The 17749-nt window shown below is 35.2% G+C and overlaps 1 protein-coding gene across 2 annotated transcripts; it reads left to right on the plus strand.

Moving 5' to 3' along the window:
• The first annotated feature begins 6602 nt into the window (after positions 1-6602).
• On the plus strand, positions 6603-9781 carry LOC125244657 (sialoadhesin). Of its 2 annotated transcripts, XM_048154806.1 has the most exons (4): positions 6603-6848; positions 7395-7458; positions 7608-7961; positions 9274-9781. In XM_048154806.1, the coding sequence occupies exons 2-4, from the start codon at positions 7404-7406 to the stop codon at positions 9639-9641; spliced, it is 777 nt and encodes a 258-aa protein (XP_048010763.1). In that variant the 5' UTR covers positions 6603-6848; positions 7395-7403; the 3' UTR covers positions 9642-9781. The 2 variants fall into 2 exon arrangements, with proteins under 2 accessions (XP_048010763.1, XP_048010764.1); XM_048154807.1 differs by lacking the exon at positions 6603-6848 and having other exon boundaries at positions 7372-7458.
• The last annotated feature ends 7968 nt before the right edge of the window (positions 9782-17749 follow it).

A 17749-nucleotide genomic window follows, 5' to 3' on the forward strand; every position in this document is an offset into this window, starting at 1 on the left:
TGCACACATCATGCAATTATCAAACAAGAAATTATATAAAAAAATTCACTATTCGTTAAATAAAGTGCCTGCCTTTTTCAGCAAAAAAAAAAAAAAAAAAACACCGCACAACCATCGAATATGAAACGAACGAACATCAAAAACTTCGTTAAATAAGGTAGCCTACCCGAATAATCACTGGACACTTAAGTGCAAAAAAAAACTAATATAAAAATTAAACTCACGTTAAGCTGTTAAAAAAAAGGAGGTAAGCCTATTAACTGCATACACCGTACAAAAAAATTATAAATAGGCTAAATGAGAAACAATAAACGAAAAACCTTCATTTTAAATTGCAACAGGGAACAAAACGTGATCACACTGCTTGTTGCATACATTCTTACATATTCCTGGCCAGAAAAGCCAACATATTTACCATTTCTGGTTTCAAAAGAGATCTTGTTGGGGTGATTATGTTTCCCATCGTGCTGAACACTCTCTCAGATGCGCAGCTTGTTGCACAAACACAAAGATATTTTTTGCCTACTTTTGCCAAAACGGGGAGCTTATTCGAAGTGTTACCTCTGGATGCTGCCACTTTCATCAGGCAAAGTTTACAGGTTGCCTCGTTAACGTTTTCAGGTTCCCTGTTGGCATTTGGTTTGAATCCAAAATATTTCCAAATAGGTGCTTTTGCATTTTGCTTTGAAACCAGATCTTCCGCCATCCTTTGCCAGTTAGCTCGCCTCTCTCTCCTCAAATGATAAATGAAATCGGACACCGGCTGCTGCTTTACTGCAGCGCTCCTTCCGCTTACGCTAAATTACGAAGGCACGTAGTCACTAACTGAATTAAGTGCTTTATTGCTATAGGCTAAAACTTCAACACGATGGGGACGGTGCCGGTGGTCAAGTGCTATGACCGGTAGGTGGGTTAAACACCGTGTATCACCGGTAACACCGACTATCGCAACAAGCCTAGAATTAATCCTTTAAGAGTGATGGGAATGTCTGTGTGTGTTCGCCCAGAACACCCAATCAACCACATACTCACACACACACACCCTATCAACCAAATACTCACATACACACACCCTGTCAACCACATACTCTAGCAACACCCCAGCAACTGCATGCCAAGAGCCAAGCAACCATCCAGAATCTCCTAACAAAACTTTAGCAAACTCCCAGAACATCTATCTATTCTGGCCTAACTGACCAACATTAAAACGAGACATTAAATTGGCTTTATGACAAGCCAGCAAAAATTTGACTTTCAACCTTTTCAATCTAGTTATTGTTATTCTTGATTGCTAACACACAATTCCTAACACCATTCAACATTTTCTCACAACTATAAACACAATCTCAAAACTATACATCAACTGAAACATATTACAGTCAAAAACATCAGAGGTGTAAAGAGTACCTGAAAACCACACTTGAGTAAAAGTACTAACACTTTACATCGAAAATGACTCCACTACAAGTTACAAGTAACCAATACGACTTGAGTAAAAGTCTTAAAGTATCTGATTTTAACAGTACTTGAGTATTTTACTCATGCTGAATGTAGGCTCAGAGATGCACTAGTCCTCAACACCCGAGAGACGTGCCAGTGAAAATGAGAAACAATTGATTTGTAAGATGAGAAATCAAATTTATTTTCTAAAATCAAAATAAAACTGTACATCTCAATATTGCAATAAAGCAAGGTCGACACAACAACCTTTTAAACGTTTACAAACTCTCAAGTCTCAGTTAAACTCAAGTGCACAGAGAGTAAACCAATATCCTTCAAAAAGGTCTTGTTAATATAGCGGATAAATAAAACAATGTTAAGTAAGTCTTCTGTGTGTGCTGGTTTGAGCCTCATCACCGGCTGCAGTCATTTCTCATCTCAAAAATCAAACACCTGCAATCAGAAACTACCTGCTAATGCACTCACATTCACATAAAGTATCCTTGTTGACAAGTTTGCGTGAATAAAGGCAAAATGCACAAGATATAGTACCTTTAATGCCCTTAGATGGTGATATCGCTTCTTTATATCAGAAAAAAACTGCTCCAGAAAAAGTTAGGTGGCATGCAAAATGTAATTGCATTACTCATCACAAATGTAGTGGAGTAAAAAGTACATTTACTTGCTCAAAAATGTAGTCAAGTAGAGTAAAATTTGTTAATATCTTTGATGCTCAGTACAACTACAAAGTAGCCAAAAAGATACTTAAGTACAGTAACTAATTACATTTACTCAAAATCTTTACACCTCTGAAAAACATATTTTCTGACAAAATCAAATGCACTGGACAAATTTCATTACAGTATACAGTACTATAGCAGTATTGGTTTTCTGACACAATACTATGTCCTTTCGTAGTTGCAAAAATACAGTACACATAAAAAATGTCTACAAAGAACATTGACAATCACAAGTTTGAGTGTGTTACAATATGTGCTCCAGTTTACTGTACATAGAATAGTTAAATTTCCCTCATCTAAAGTACTGGTACTGTGTACTGTAATTAAGTTTAAAACACTCGTGAATTATTCTTTCAGCTCTCTCTCAGATTTTGACTAGTGTGTCATCAGTTTTGCTATCTAATGTTGTCATTTTAAACATTTTGAGAAATGTGTCTTTGTTTTGAGAACTGAACGAATGGTTTGGGAAAAACTAAAATATGTTTAGTTTCTTACCTAACTCTGCTATTAGTTTCTGTGATCGGGATCTGATTTCATGTTATTGTTTCGTCACATGGCAAAAAGACCTTTATCCATGATGAAAGAGGAGCGGGCGGTCGGAGAATCAGCTTGCCAAAAAATTACAAAATTAATCTCAGACATATTCGGATGGGACTACATTTCTCAGAGGACTTCTGAGTTAGCCGAGAAGCAGTAATTTTCCATTTCATGAACAACAGGAAAAACCATTCGTAAGTGAAATTGGCTGCGCTGTGTTTTTGACTCACGAAGAACTGGTTCATAGAGTCATTTGTTAATGAAGCTGATTACACTGGGCGCGCTGCGTGTGTGTGCAACAGTCATGCAGTTTATTGAAAGACGTGTTTTCTTGACATTATTTTGCGTTACGCTGTCTTTTTTAGGTCATCACACTGAAGCGCCACTGCAGTACTTGAAACACTGTTTACATTTATATTTTATTCTGTGATATTTCTGGGGTGGCAAAGTTTTTTTTTAGGGTGGAACCCCCTGCTACCCCCTGCTACCCCGATAGATCCCCCCTGCCGTTATCGATACTTAAATCCCAATAATCGATTAGTCTAGTCTGTTTTCAGTTAATGAATGAGCAGAATATGTAGCGCCTCCCATCCAATAAATCGCCATCTTTGTGCTTTGTTACTTTTGATATGAAGCAAAGTCTCAGATTTCAAATGACGTCCATCTTATTATGAGATTCAAGAAATAAATACCGTTTTGGGGCTGTTTAATGTAGCGTGACAGATCGCTTAAATACCAGTTACAGCGTGAAATAAACACAACTAAACATCTGAAGGTGTTAAAATATACAGTACAAATCACCGAATTCCGTATCATGTCTCGTGTAATAACTCAATCAGTGTTTCAACATCGAAAAGACGTCAATAAAACAGCTTGTAAACAATGTCACGTAACGTCACATTTACCCCAGAAAAACATATTCAGTGACCATAAACTCATTAGTCAGCTAGAAAACGAACTCTAGAAAGCAGCATTCTGATAAATATAGCTATGCACCGTTACATATTCATTATAATTTTTAATGTTCTTCAATATTTAATGCAGGTTTGAATAAATCACAGCTGCGATTTTAATGTTTATATTTCAAAAAAACTAATTGGAGTAGAAATATGATTATGTAATTCTAAACTTATATTTATAATAAAAACATCACTGAGTGTAATTTAAGTGTTTGCATATGAATAAGTTAATTTAACCTTCAATATTATTATAGTAGTACCAACTGACTCTCATGTGTAGTTTACAGCATTAGTTGAGAGATTTTTTTCCTCTAGAAAATTTGCCATGTATTGTAACTGAAATACTACATCCAAAATAATCGAATTGAAAGCATAATAATTGAATAATTGAATAATAATCGAATCGAATCGTGAAAATTGTGTCAATACCCAGCCCTAGTAAGAAATCATTTTTAAAACCAGCACAGCTATCACAACGCAACATGACATTAATGCTGTTAATTTAATACAATAACTGCATATCAAGGTGCTAAAATGCACTTAATACCTTAGCAAATGCATAACACTGCTCAAAATGGCATTTGCATGCAAAGTGCATTGTTTATGAGCAAACAATAAACATGGAAGGTGGAAGGAAAATGTGTAATTTCACCATAAAAGTTTCACACAGTCACAATATGACTTTCAGCACTGAAAAGACACTATTGAATGAGGAGCAGCTGACTGATCATGAATTAGTGCTGTAAATTAATGTGATTGCCTGAATGATTTTCTCCTCCTTTAGATGATCATGTACATCTGTGTCTGTAAGTCCATCTGGTTTTGTTCTGGAGGGTCGTTCAGTGACTCTGAGCTGCAGCAGTGATGCAAACCCACCGGAGCTCAACTACACCTGGTACAGAGACACTGAAGAACACCTGAAACCAGTGCAGACCGGACAGAACCTGACCATCAACAACACCGACCTGACACACAGCGGACGATACGTCTGTACAGCTCAGAGCACAATCATTAGTAAACTGGACTTGAGTATTTACACCACAATTTATATTCATATGGTGAAAATGTTTGATGGAGAATTGTTTTTTAAAGAGTGGTAATGGAAGTGTTATAATAGATTTGGTCATTCTTATGTTTTCTTAGTTTTGCTTAATTTTATAGTTTTGCTCTCAAAATAATTTGCTTCTCACACGCTCACATAAAAATGCTCTTCACATGATTTAATAAGTCTTGACTTTAGTGATTAATATGAGAATACTGTCAGGCAGTGGGTCAGCTGAGCTCCTGACAGCATCTGTAGCAGTTTGAACACGTCTGAGTGAAAAGAACATTTACAGTTTCACAGTTAGAATGGAACTGGCCCAGAAGAAGTTAACCAAGTGAGAATCTCTTAATGCTGACTCCAGTGAGTGAGAAAAAAGGCTAAAGTGTGAAATGTTCACTTTCTTTTGAGACTGTGCTTGCTTACTTATAACCTACACATGAAACATTGATTACTGCAATTAATAATTAACATAATTCCTTGTTTGAATGTCATTCCTTATATAAAGTATTTTATATTATTCAAGCATCTGGAATGTTTTCAGTTTGACAGAATGTTCTGCTTCAAAATGCCATGGGAAATGAAACTTCATTTAACATTTTCTTCTATTAAAATGCCAAATTTCAAATTAAATTTTTGAATTCCCACTTTTAGCAGATATTGTTTTCAGTTCATCAGGCTCTTAATGATTTATGTAGTCTTTTGGATACCAGAAAACCAGGTTTTTCCTAATATCAATCATCATAACTTTAAAGATCTTGATTCTACTTTGTATTTGCTCTTATAAAAATGTTATAGTTTTGTAATTGTGGCATTTGTTAAAACTATAATTACAGGTAAGACCAGTGATGGATCTCTACTGTATCTCTATAGTACTTTCTATGAAAAACAGCAGCTTAGAAACTACTGTACATCATGTACAATAAAGCGTGATAAATTCTTGTATGGCTGGTCATGCTTTCTCATTATGCATTTACTCTTTTATAGTGGAGCAAAGATTCACAGAACTCACGGTTCAGAAAAACGGGTAACTTTTCTTTCTATTTATTACTTAAAGCATACTTTATGTACTTTGATACCACAGCAAACAAGTTACCAAGTTCAAACATTAAAGACAAGTGAACAGTCAGTAAAATGTAAGATCTACAATATAAAAAGTTACAAATAAAGTAATGTCTAACAGTAGTGTTCATGTACAGAAATGTAAAATAACACTATAGTGTTCACTGTATAAATTAAATATAGATTAATCTTTGTTAAAACTGTTTTTATAATTCAAATAAATTCTGATTTGTTGACCACAATATTATTGATGATAACTGTTGAGAGGACTTTAATATTTTCTTATTGCGCCCTCTTGTGGCCTCAGAAGGACACTTATTAAATCTTCGTAATAGGAAAGAAGATATTTGTTGAAATTTGATTTTGTTTTTCAAACTTCAAAACTTTTTTTCTCTAATGGTCTTTGATTAAGAGAGGTTAGGCCTATAAAAAAGATCAATTATTCATAACGAATGATATGAAACATTATATTGTGATACATTTTTTTGTTTTTAGCTGTATAGTCCAGCCCTAGGCTAAAACCAGGGTAGAAAATGTAGTCTTTTATTTCTAAATTATGACAATTTTTGATGTAAAAATCATACTAACATAAAATAATTTAAAAGTGCAGTTCATAACCCCTTTAAAACTTTTTGTGTTTTAATGACTTTTTTGACTTAATGACTGAGAGTGAAAAACAGGAAAATCATCTTGGCAGCGGTGTGAATTCCTGACAGGAAAACTGTCCCAGCAATACCTGGCTTAGCGGCGCCACTGCTTGCTACTGAAAGTAATAATGTCTGAATTATGGAGCTATAAAATTGAAACTCCAAGGGAAAAAAAACAAAATTGTGAGCTAAAAAGTAAAAATTAACTTTTTATTCCGCGGTGGAAACAAGCTTCCATACATTTTATCATCGGTATCACGATTAGAGAAACAAACAGCATTATTTTGCAGAAATCTGTTCTGCTTTCAGTTTCAGTATCTTGGGTAATAGCAGTAAAGACGAGTCGTCTTCACACACATCTCTCTCTATATCAGTGTAAAAGCGTCACAGTCGAGCGCTGCAGCTCTTTCACTCTTCTCTGGTAAGTCATTTACACACTAAAACTTCTGTCGTTTTGAGATCTTCAGTGTTTTGATGCTCTGAGGTTGAGTTGTTCAAGATGAGCAGGTCCTGTTTTAATCTTTATGAAAAGATTTGATTTAGTAGCCTGTTTTTTCTCATGACATTTATGTCACTCATGAAAAATTGTTTTTGGACATTAGAAATAATATGAGTTTACACCAACAGCTAAAAATTAATACATTAATTAATAAATTAATGCTTTAATACAAAGTTAAAAAAGGAAATAAATGTTATATATAAAAATAAAGGTTCCAAAAGGGTGTTTTTTTTCACAGCGATTTCATAGAGCTGAAGAGCTTTTCACTGAACACTTCTTAAAAGAACCATATTTTCTTAATATGAAGAACATTTTAATAATCTAAAGAATCTTTTTTCACTATAAAGAACTTTTGTGGAATGGAAAGATTTCAGGGATGTTTAAGGTTCTTCATGAACCATCGATGCCAATAAAGATCCTTTATTTTAAGAGTGTATATGATTGTGTGTTTGTATTTTCTGTTGTAAGGTGGAGTGAATGTACATGATGGAAATATCTGTGACGTTCCTCCTCACTGGATGTCTGATACAAGGTCTCGTTCTTATAGATTATTCTCTGCTGAATTAATATTCTGAAAGCATTTCCATGTGAGCTTTGTAAGATTAAAGAGCAATAAGAGCTGCAGTTTATTCTGCATGTGAACTCTGTGTGATCACTTCCTCTTGTCTGTGTGTGTTTTAGGAGTTTTCTGTGATTTTAATATCAATCTGCCGAAGAGAGTAGAAGCTCTAGAAGGATCCTGTGTTATCATACCCTGCACATTTGATATTGATCAAGAATTTAAAAATGATCTCACTGATAGTGCAAAGAGAATATGGTATAAAGGCTTATGGTCTAAAAACATAGCGTTTGACTCCAGTAGCCCCAACACTGGACAGTTAAGAGGAGAAATATTTGGCATTCCTACAGAGAAAAACTGCACCACCCGCTTCAATAATGTCGAGCAGAAAGATAATGGGTCATATTCCTTCAGACTTGAGACCAACGGTAGACTGAAATATAGATACCCAAAAACTGTTGAAATTGTCATCATAGGTGAGTGTCATATTGTTGATGCTGCTTCTGTCCTAATGTAAGTGCAGAGCAAGTAGTTTCACCATTTACTGCACTGTTATTCTTCTAGTTATTGACCTATAGACCTTATGTAGCTCCGCCCCTTTTCAGTGCTGCACTCGTTTGTATTTCCACAGCATGAAGGTAAGATCTTATGGATTTATGAATAAACCGCTCGTTTTAAAATCTTCCTGGTCTACTGGGATTTGTTATGACATCCTCTTCAAACATTACAGCGCTCATGATAACTGTCGTTAAAGGTGGTACAGGGGATGTTTTCGTCGACTGAGTTTTTGAATTTCACGTGAACGCCTCCCAAAACTCGTGCACGAATATCGGAATACGAGTGTTTATCACTGGCATTCACTGTGTTATTAAGCCGGGCACACATTTTACGACTAGCTAAAACATTCTGACTATGCTCAACATACAGCGATAGTTTCCTGCTCCTGAAGCAGATTTATATACTTTCACATGGAATTTGAACACCGACTGTAATCGCAGACTAAACACAACTGGCTCTGACTGGACGCGTTTGAGCGCGATCAGTCATAAGTATCAATTTACATTCATAATCGGCCTTACAATCGTTAAGCCGCGCACACACTTGGATTCATTATGTCGGACTCACCGCAGGTGACTCATAATCTGCAGTTGTTACTCCTGTCTCCCGACAAAAACATTGCATGCAGCGCCTGTAGAGTGTGGAAAGTTACTGGAGCGCGCAGCCGCGCACATCACTCACAAGGAACGTCATGGCAGTGATTGACAAGCCAGAGGGCCAATCGTTTACGCGATCATCGCGATCATCGATTGGCTGATGTTTTTAAGGCCCTACCTCGTGCACAGATGATGTATATTAATATTATTACTTTCAGTGCACCTAATAAATAGTCTTTTATCACTTAGTAAAGCCAGTTTCAAGTAATATTGCAAAAATGTATAAAACAAAACATCCTCTTTACCACCTTTAACTCTACAAAAAGTAAATCCTCTTCACCAGCTAATTACTCTTCAACAGTGATGCCATAGAAATATACAGAGTTACTGAAAACACTGAAACACAAAATCCTAAAGATGGCTCCACACTTGTTTCTCTGGGCATAAGGTCTATAGCGGCTAATGAATCAGAGATCTCACACATTCACAGAAAATAGCTTACATCCCCAATGCTAAATGAATCGGATAGTTTGACTGGACATAAATGAAAAATAAATCTTCAACTGTACAATACTGTATGATATGATGATCCATGTGATCCTGTAATGTTTGTCTGTATCTCTGTGTGTTGTAGATTCTCCACCCAAACCCACAGTGAGTCTGTTTGAGGATCAGGAGGAGGTGAAGAAGGTGAAGGAGGGAAGCTCTGTGAATCTGCGCTGCTCGACTAAGATCTTCTGTTCCTCTCGTCCAGCAGTTCTCACATGGAGCTCGTCTCCTGAACACCTCCTCAAGGAGAACGTCACACAACATCAGCGTCAGAGCGAAACTGAGCTGATCTCTGATCTGATCTTCACTGTAACTCACCGTCATCATTCAGCCACTTTCACCTGCACTGTAACACACCAGCTTCAGCAGAACATCACAAAATCACACGAGTCCCGTAAGCTACGTGTTCAGTGTAAGACAGATTATTTCAATCAATACTGTCTGATCATCTAGAATTAATGTTGTAAATCATAACATAATTGCCTGAATGATTTTCTCCTCCATCAGATGCTCCTAAAAGCACATCTGCACATGTAAGTCCATCTGGTTTTGTTCTGGAGAGTCGTTCAGTGACTCTGAGCTGCAGCAGTGATGCAAACCCACCGGAGCTCAACTACACCTGGTACAGAGACACTGAAGAACCCCTGAAACCAGTGCAGACCGGACAGAACCTGACCATCAACAACACCGACCCGACACACAGCGGACGATACGTCTGTACAGCTCAGAACAAACACGGCGCTCAGAACGCATCAGTGCTGCTGGACGTCCAGTGTGAGTATCAAGAGCCTGATCTGATTTACTCACAATCACTAGATTATTAGACTAATTACACAATGTTAATTGCACATTAAATTTGGCTGAAAAATTACCCCAAAAAGATCATTTAAAGTCATTATTGTGTTAAATGAGAAGATCGTCAAGTAAACATTACAAAAAGTAACTTTAAAAATATTTTGATTCAACACAGAATTTATTACACAAACTTTTAGGCTTCAGTGGCATAAATGATGGCAGAACTTTCATTTTTGGCTAAATACCTTTAATGTTTTTTTATTTTTATTTTTATGGAGATATGAACATTTTTAATGAAATGTTAGCTACTCTAAAGAAGAAACCAAAACTGACAGTAGGTGGCGGTAAATGTCTAAACGAGTCATTCATTCATCTGATTCATTTAAGAATTTAGTTATGAATGTGTCATTGAATCATTGGGCCTTTTTACACCTGTTCACTTCATGCATTTTTACTGATCAGATAGCTATCTGATTATTTTAAACGATTCTATTTACACTTGGCCACATAAACGTGTCTCTGCAAAACAGATATAAATCGATCTTTAATTCCCACGCTAAATGCTAATTTAACGGCGTTCATGTCAATGAAAGCAACAGATATGCGCTGCATTTTATCATCAGCTAATTTCAAGATCAAAGATGGTAGGATAATTTAGTCTCACTACTTTTAATGAAGATGATTGTGTTTTGAGCATCTGTGACTTGCTTTTAGTTTCATTGTGGTTGTTTGTGCGTTAGCTTGCTGAAAAGATACTCTACTCATCTTCGGTGATGCAGTAGCGCTGTCATATCTGGCTATAACATCATATGGCCTATAACACACTCTCACACATTTATTCTTTAACATTTTGGAAGGAGTAAAATGTAAGCACCGCTGTGTGTTGCTCAGAGACGCACAACAGTTCTGCTCTGGCTTTAGGTAGCCTAATATTTTCAATAAAATTGAGAAAGAAAATGTCAAAAGCAGAAAATAAATTCTAACTTCTTTATAGGCCACCTATTTATTTATTTATTTTAAATATTAAACATAATATATAAAAACCTTCACTTTTATTTTAACTCCAAAGATTTAAGGTCATTTGTTTTGTACAAAGCAGCATTATCAACCGTTATTATTAATGATCTTCATTTAAACTTTTTCATCCTCTACTATAGTGCAACATAATGTGAATCCTTCAGTACTATTTACCAGTACTTTTCATAGTGTTAATGACTTCATAGTTATTTAAAAAAAAAATAGAAAATAGTATCATGACCTAAATGCTTTTCTCCTCCATCAGATGCTCCTAAAAACACATCTGCACATGTAAGTCCATCTGGTTTTGTTCTGGAGGGTCGTTCAGTGACTCTGAGCTGCAGCAGTGATGCAAACCCACCGGAGCTCAACTACACCTGGTACAGAGACACTGAAGAACACCTGAAACCAGTGCAGACCGGACAGAACCTGACCATCAACAACACCGACCCGACACACAGCGGACGATACGTCTGTACAGCTCAGAACAAACACGGCGCTCAGAACGCATCAGTGCTGCTGGACGTCCAGTGTGAGTATCAAGAGCCTGATCTGATTTACTCACAATCACTAGATTATTAGACTAATTACACAATGTGGCGATTAATTAATCTAATTAATTGCAAATTAATTGCACATTAAATTTGGCTGAAAAATTACCCCGAAAAGATCATTTAAAGTCATTATTGTGTTAAATGAGACTAAATACTTAATAAATACTCGCTTATTAAATTGTTAATAATTAATATATAATGTTTTTTATTTTTATTTATATGGAGATATGAACATTTTTAATGAAATGTTAACTACTCTAAATAAGAAACTAAAACTGACAGTAGGTGGCGGTAAATGTCATTCATTCAGCTGATTCATTTAAGAATTTAGTTATGAATGTGTCATTGAATCATTGGGCCTTTTTAACACCTGTTCACTTCATGCATTTTTACTGATCAGATAGCTATCTGATTATTTTAAACGATCCTATTTACACTTGGCCACATAAACGTGTCTCTGCAAAACAGATATAAATCGATCTTTAATTCCCACGCTAAATGCTAATTTAACGGCGTTCATGTCAATGAAAGCAACAGATATGCGCTGCATTTTATCATCAGCTAATTTCAAGATCAAAGATGGTAGGATAATTTAGTCTCACTACTTTTAATGAAGATGATTGTGTTTTGAGCATCTGTGACTTGCTTTTAGTTTCATTGTGGTTGTTTGTGCGTTAGCTTGCTGAAAAGATACTCTACTCATCTTCGGTGATGCAGTAGCGCTGTCATATCTGGCTATAACATCATATGGCCTATAACACACTCTCACACATTTATTCTTTAACATTTTGGAAGGAGTAAAATGTAAGCACCGCTGTGTGTTGCTCAGAGACGCACAACAGTTCTGCTCTGGCTTTAGGTAGCCTAATATTTTCAATAAAATTGAGAAAGAAAATGTCAAAAGCAGAAAATAAATTCTAACTTCTTTATAGGCCACCTATTTATTTATTTATTTTAAATATTAAACATAATATATAAAAACCTTCACTTTTATTTTAACTCCAAAGATTTAAGGTCATTTGTTTTGTACAAAGCAGCATTATCAACCGTTATTATTAATGATCTTCATTTAAACTTTTTCATCCTCTACTATAGTGCAACATAATGTGAATCCTTCAGTACTATTTACCAGTACTTTTCATAGTGTTAATGACTTCATAGTTATTTAAAAAAAAAATAGAAAATAGTATCATGACCTAAATGCTTTTCTCCTCCATCAGATGCTCCTAAAAACACATCTGCACATGTAAGTCCATCTGGTTTTGTTCTGGAGGGTCGTTCAGTGACTCTGAGCTGCAGCAGTGATGCAAACCCACCGGAGCTCAACTACACCTGGTACAGAGACACTGAAGAACACCTGAAACCAGTGCAGACCGGACAGAACCTGACCATCAACAACACCGACCCGACACACAGCGGACGATACGTCTGTACAGCTCAGAACAAACACGGCGCTCAGAACGCATCAGTGCTGCTGGACGTCCAGTGTGAGTATCAAGAGCCTGATCTGATTTACTCACAATCACTAGATTATTAGACTGGAGATTTCAGACTTTATACATACATACATATAAACTATAAATAAATAAGTATATAAAATATTGCATAAAAATGCTTATAATTTATTTTATGTGCAGAGAGAGAGGAATAATGTAAATACACAAAATATAAAATATAAATATTAAATATTTTATATATTTTTTTTAAAAACAAAATTCATTTTTACTTAAATTTCTTTAAACTAAAGTTACAGTGAATGCTCTACATCACTACTTTTTTATATATATATATATATATATATATATATATATATGTGTGTGTGTGTGTGTGTGTGTGTGTAAAAAACCTTCACTGTTGCTTTAAAGCAGAACTAAGTAACTTTTTTTACCTTCATAAATAGTTTTCTAAGTACTTATGATGTTTAATTGACTTGTAGTGGTGTATTTGAGGCGAGCACTAACCCCCTCTGGCACGTCTATGCCAGAATACAGCACTTGCAAGTTGAGCTGCACCGACCCGAAACAATCTTGCCTCGTTCACGTTCACGCGAGAGTGACAAAATGCTTTATAGTAATTCAAAAACAATGTATATATTATGACTTTATGAGACAATTTCGAAAATTACCCACCTCCATCGAGTGTACTGTATTTGCAAATTATCCACCTCCTCTTTCTTGTACTGAATTTGCAAAACTACTGCGCTGGTGAGCGTTGTAGTCGTTGTAGTCCAGAGCTGCGCTTGGAGTATTTACGACAGTGTGATTCACTGAAGGAAACTGTAGGAGGAGCTTCGCAAATCTTACTGAGTTCCGCTTTAACTCCAAAGATTTAAGTCATTTGTTTTGCACAGAGCATCAACTGTTATTATAAATGATCTTCATTTAAACAACTTTTTCATCCTTTAATAGGCTTGTAAATGTTCAGTGAACAACAGGAACTAAATGCAAATATAATAAACATTACTTTGTTAATCTATAATTTGTAGTCCTTTAAACTGCTGACAGCGGACCCTTTTTACATGGAAGGAGTTCACATTAATGTTATTCCTTCAGCACTATTTAAAAAGCATTTTTATTTTTCACTAATTTCTTCCCATACTTACATTATAGTGTTATTTCACAGCATTAAAGACTTTACTATTATTCAAAAAATATGATGACCTAAATGTTTTTCTCCTCCATCAGATGCTCCTAAAAACACATCTGCACATGTAAGTCCATCTGGTGTTGTTCTGGAGGGTCGTTCAGTGACTCTGAGCTGCAGCAGTGATGCAAACCCACCGGAGCTCAACTACACCTGGTACAGAGACACTGAAGAACACCTGAAACCAGTGCAGACCGGACAGAACCTGACCATCAACAACACCGACCCGACACACAGCGGACGATACGTCTGTACAGCTCAGAACAAATACGGCGCTCAGAACGCATCAGTGCTGCTGGACGTCCAGTGTGAGTATCAAGAGCCTGATCTGATTTACTCACAATCACTAGATTATTAGACTGGAGATTTTAAATTGAAAAGCTAAAAAAAAAAAACCTTAAAAGTATAAAATTAAATATAATAATAATATTAAATATTTTATACTTTAATATTTAATAATATTCATGTATTTAACATTTTCATGTAAGAACTCATTTTTAAAACCAGCATGGCTAACAAAACACAACATGACATTAATACTGTTAATTTTATACAGTAACTGCATATCAAGGTGCTAAAATGCACTCAGAATACCTTAGCAAATGCATAACACTGCTCTAAATTGCATTTGCATGCAAAGTGCATTGTTTATGAGCAAACAATAAACATGGAAGGTGTAAGGAAAAAGGTGCAATTTCACCATAAAAGTTTCACAGTCACAATATGACTTTCAGCACTGAAAAGACACTATTGAATGAGGAGCCGCTGACTGATCATGAATTAGTGCTGTAAATCAACGAGATTGCCTGAATGATTTTCTCCTCCTTTAGATGATCATGTACATCTGTGTCTGTAAGTCCATCTGGTTTTGTTCTGGAGGGTCGTTCAGTGACTCTGAGCTGCAGCAGTGATGCAAACCCACCGGAGCTCAACTACACCTGGTACAGAGACACTGAAGAACACCTGAAACCAGTGCAGACCGGACAGAACCTGACCATCAACAACACCGACCCGACACACAGCGGACGATACGTCTGTACAGCTCAGAACACAATCATTAGTAAACTGGACTTGAGTATTTACACCACAATATATATTCATATGGTGAAAATGTTTGATGGAGAATTGTTTTTTAAAGAGTGGTAATGGAAGTGTTATAATAGATTTGGTCATTCTTATGTTTTCTTAGTTTTGCTTAATTTTATAGTTTTGCTCTCAAAATAATTTGCTTCTCACACGCTCACATAAAAATGCTCTTCACATGATTTAATAAGTCTTGACTTTAGTGATTAATATGAGAATACTGTCAGGCAGTGGGTCAGCTGAGCTCCTGACAGCATCTGTAGCAGTTTGAACACGTCTGAGTGAAAAGAACATTTACAGTTTCACAGTTAGAATGGAACTGGCCCAGAAGAAGTTAACCAAGTGAGAATCTCTTAATGCTGACTCCAGTAAGTGAGAAAAAAGGCTAAAGTGTGAAATGTTCACTTTCTTTTGAGACTGTGCTTGCTTACTTATAACCTACACATGAAACATTGATTACTGCAATTAATAATTAACATAATTCCTTGTTTGAATGTCATTCCTTGAATGAAGTATTTTATATTATTCAAGCATCTGGAATGTTTTCAGTTTGACAGAATGTTCTGCTTCAAAATGCCATGGGAAATGTAACTTCATTTAACATTTTCTTCTATTAAAATGCCTATTTCAAATTAAATTTTTGAATTCCCACTTTTAGCAGATATTGTTTTCAGTTCATCAGGCTCTTAATGATTTATGTAGTCTTTTGGATACCAGAAATCCAGGTTTTTCCTAATATCAATCATCATAACTTTAAAGATCTTGATTCTACTTTGTATTTGCTCTTATAAAAATGTTATAGTTTTGTAATTGTGGCATTTGTTAAAACTATAATTACAGGTAAGACCAGTGATGGATCTCTACTGGATCTCTATAGTACTTTCTATGAAAAACAGCAGCTTACTAACTACTGTACATCATGTACAATAAAGCGTGATAAATTCTTGTATGGATGGTCATGCTTTCTCATTATGCATTTACTCTTTTATAGTGGAGCAAAGATTCACAGAACTCACGGTTCAGAAAAAAGGGTAACTTTTTCTTTTTTATTTATTACTTAAAGCATACTTTATGTACTTTGATACCACAGCAAACAAGTTGCCAAATCAAACATTAAAGACAAGTGAACAGTCAGTAAAATATAAGATCTACAATATAAAAAGTTACAAATAAAGTAATGTCTAACAGTAGTGTTCATGTACAGAAATGTATAATAACACTATAGTGTTATAAATTAAATATAGATTAATCTTTGTTAAAGCTGTGTTCTGTTGTTTGATTAACATTAATGACAGCAGCAGATATTTATAGTCTGCTGTCACTTTATTTTATTTGTCACTTCTATTACGCGTCGCTTCATAAAATTGAGGTTAAACCACTGGAGTCTCACAGATTATTTTAATGATGTCTTTCCTTTCTGGACCTTGAAAATGGTTGTTGTGTTTCAACCTCTCAGACTTCATCAAAAATATCTTCATTTGTGTTTTGAATGAATGGAGGTCTTACGGATGTGGAACAACATGAGGGTAATTAATGACAAAATTAATTACAATTAATTAAACTAACTATAGCCTATTCGTCATCTTATTTATTAGCCATTTAACGTTTGTAAAAAAAAAAAGAAAGAAAAAGTGTAGTTTCTCAGACCGACAGATACATAAATATAAACGTGAATTTTCCAACTTTTCAGCTCTTTGTTACAGTTTTGTACATGTTGTCATATTAATTATAATTCAAATGAATTCTGTTTTATTATATTACTGATGATAACTGTTGAGGAATCAAACACTTTTGATTCATTTTGAAAAAGGGCAGAGGCTCAAGCCCCCAAAGCCTGAAGGAGACCACAAGAGGGCGCAAATAAGCAACATATAAAAGACTTTAATATTTTCTTATTGCACCCTCTTCTGGCCTCAGAAGGACACTTATTAAATATTCGTTTAAGATATAGAAAAGAAGATATTTGTTTACATTTGATTTTGTTTTTGAGTGTTAGAAAAAAAAATATTTGTTGTTTTCCTTAATAAATTGGGTCAATAAAAAAACACAGTGGTTAAATCCAAAACTTTGTTCTGCTGGTCTTTGATTAAGAGGTTTGGCCTCTGAAAATGTTCAATAATGATCCATACGAATGATATGAAACATTATACCGTGATACATTTTTTTTTTTAGCTGTATTGTCCAGCCCTAGGCTAAAGCCAGGGTAGAAAATGGCCCTTTATTTCTAAATCATGACAACTTTTTGATGTAAAAATCACATTAACATTATAGGTGCACCTCAGGAAAAAATGATTTGAAAAATGCAGTTCATGACCCCTTTAAAACTTATTTTATTTTTTATGTTTTTAATGACTTTGTAGTTTTTAATGAAAGTGACACTGAGAGTGAAAAACAAGATAAATCATCAGGAAATCCTTTGGTGGTGCTGTGCTGGTGCTATGAATATTTCTGATGGGGTTTTTGTCCCAG

This window comes from Megalobrama amblycephala, linkage group LG14 (assembly GCF_018812025.1).
Source record: "Megalobrama amblycephala isolate DHTTF-2021 linkage group LG14, ASM1881202v1, whole genome shotgun sequence".
In the NCBI taxonomy this organism is placed as follows: Eukaryota; Metazoa; Chordata; class Actinopteri; order Cypriniformes; family Xenocyprididae; genus Megalobrama; species Megalobrama amblycephala.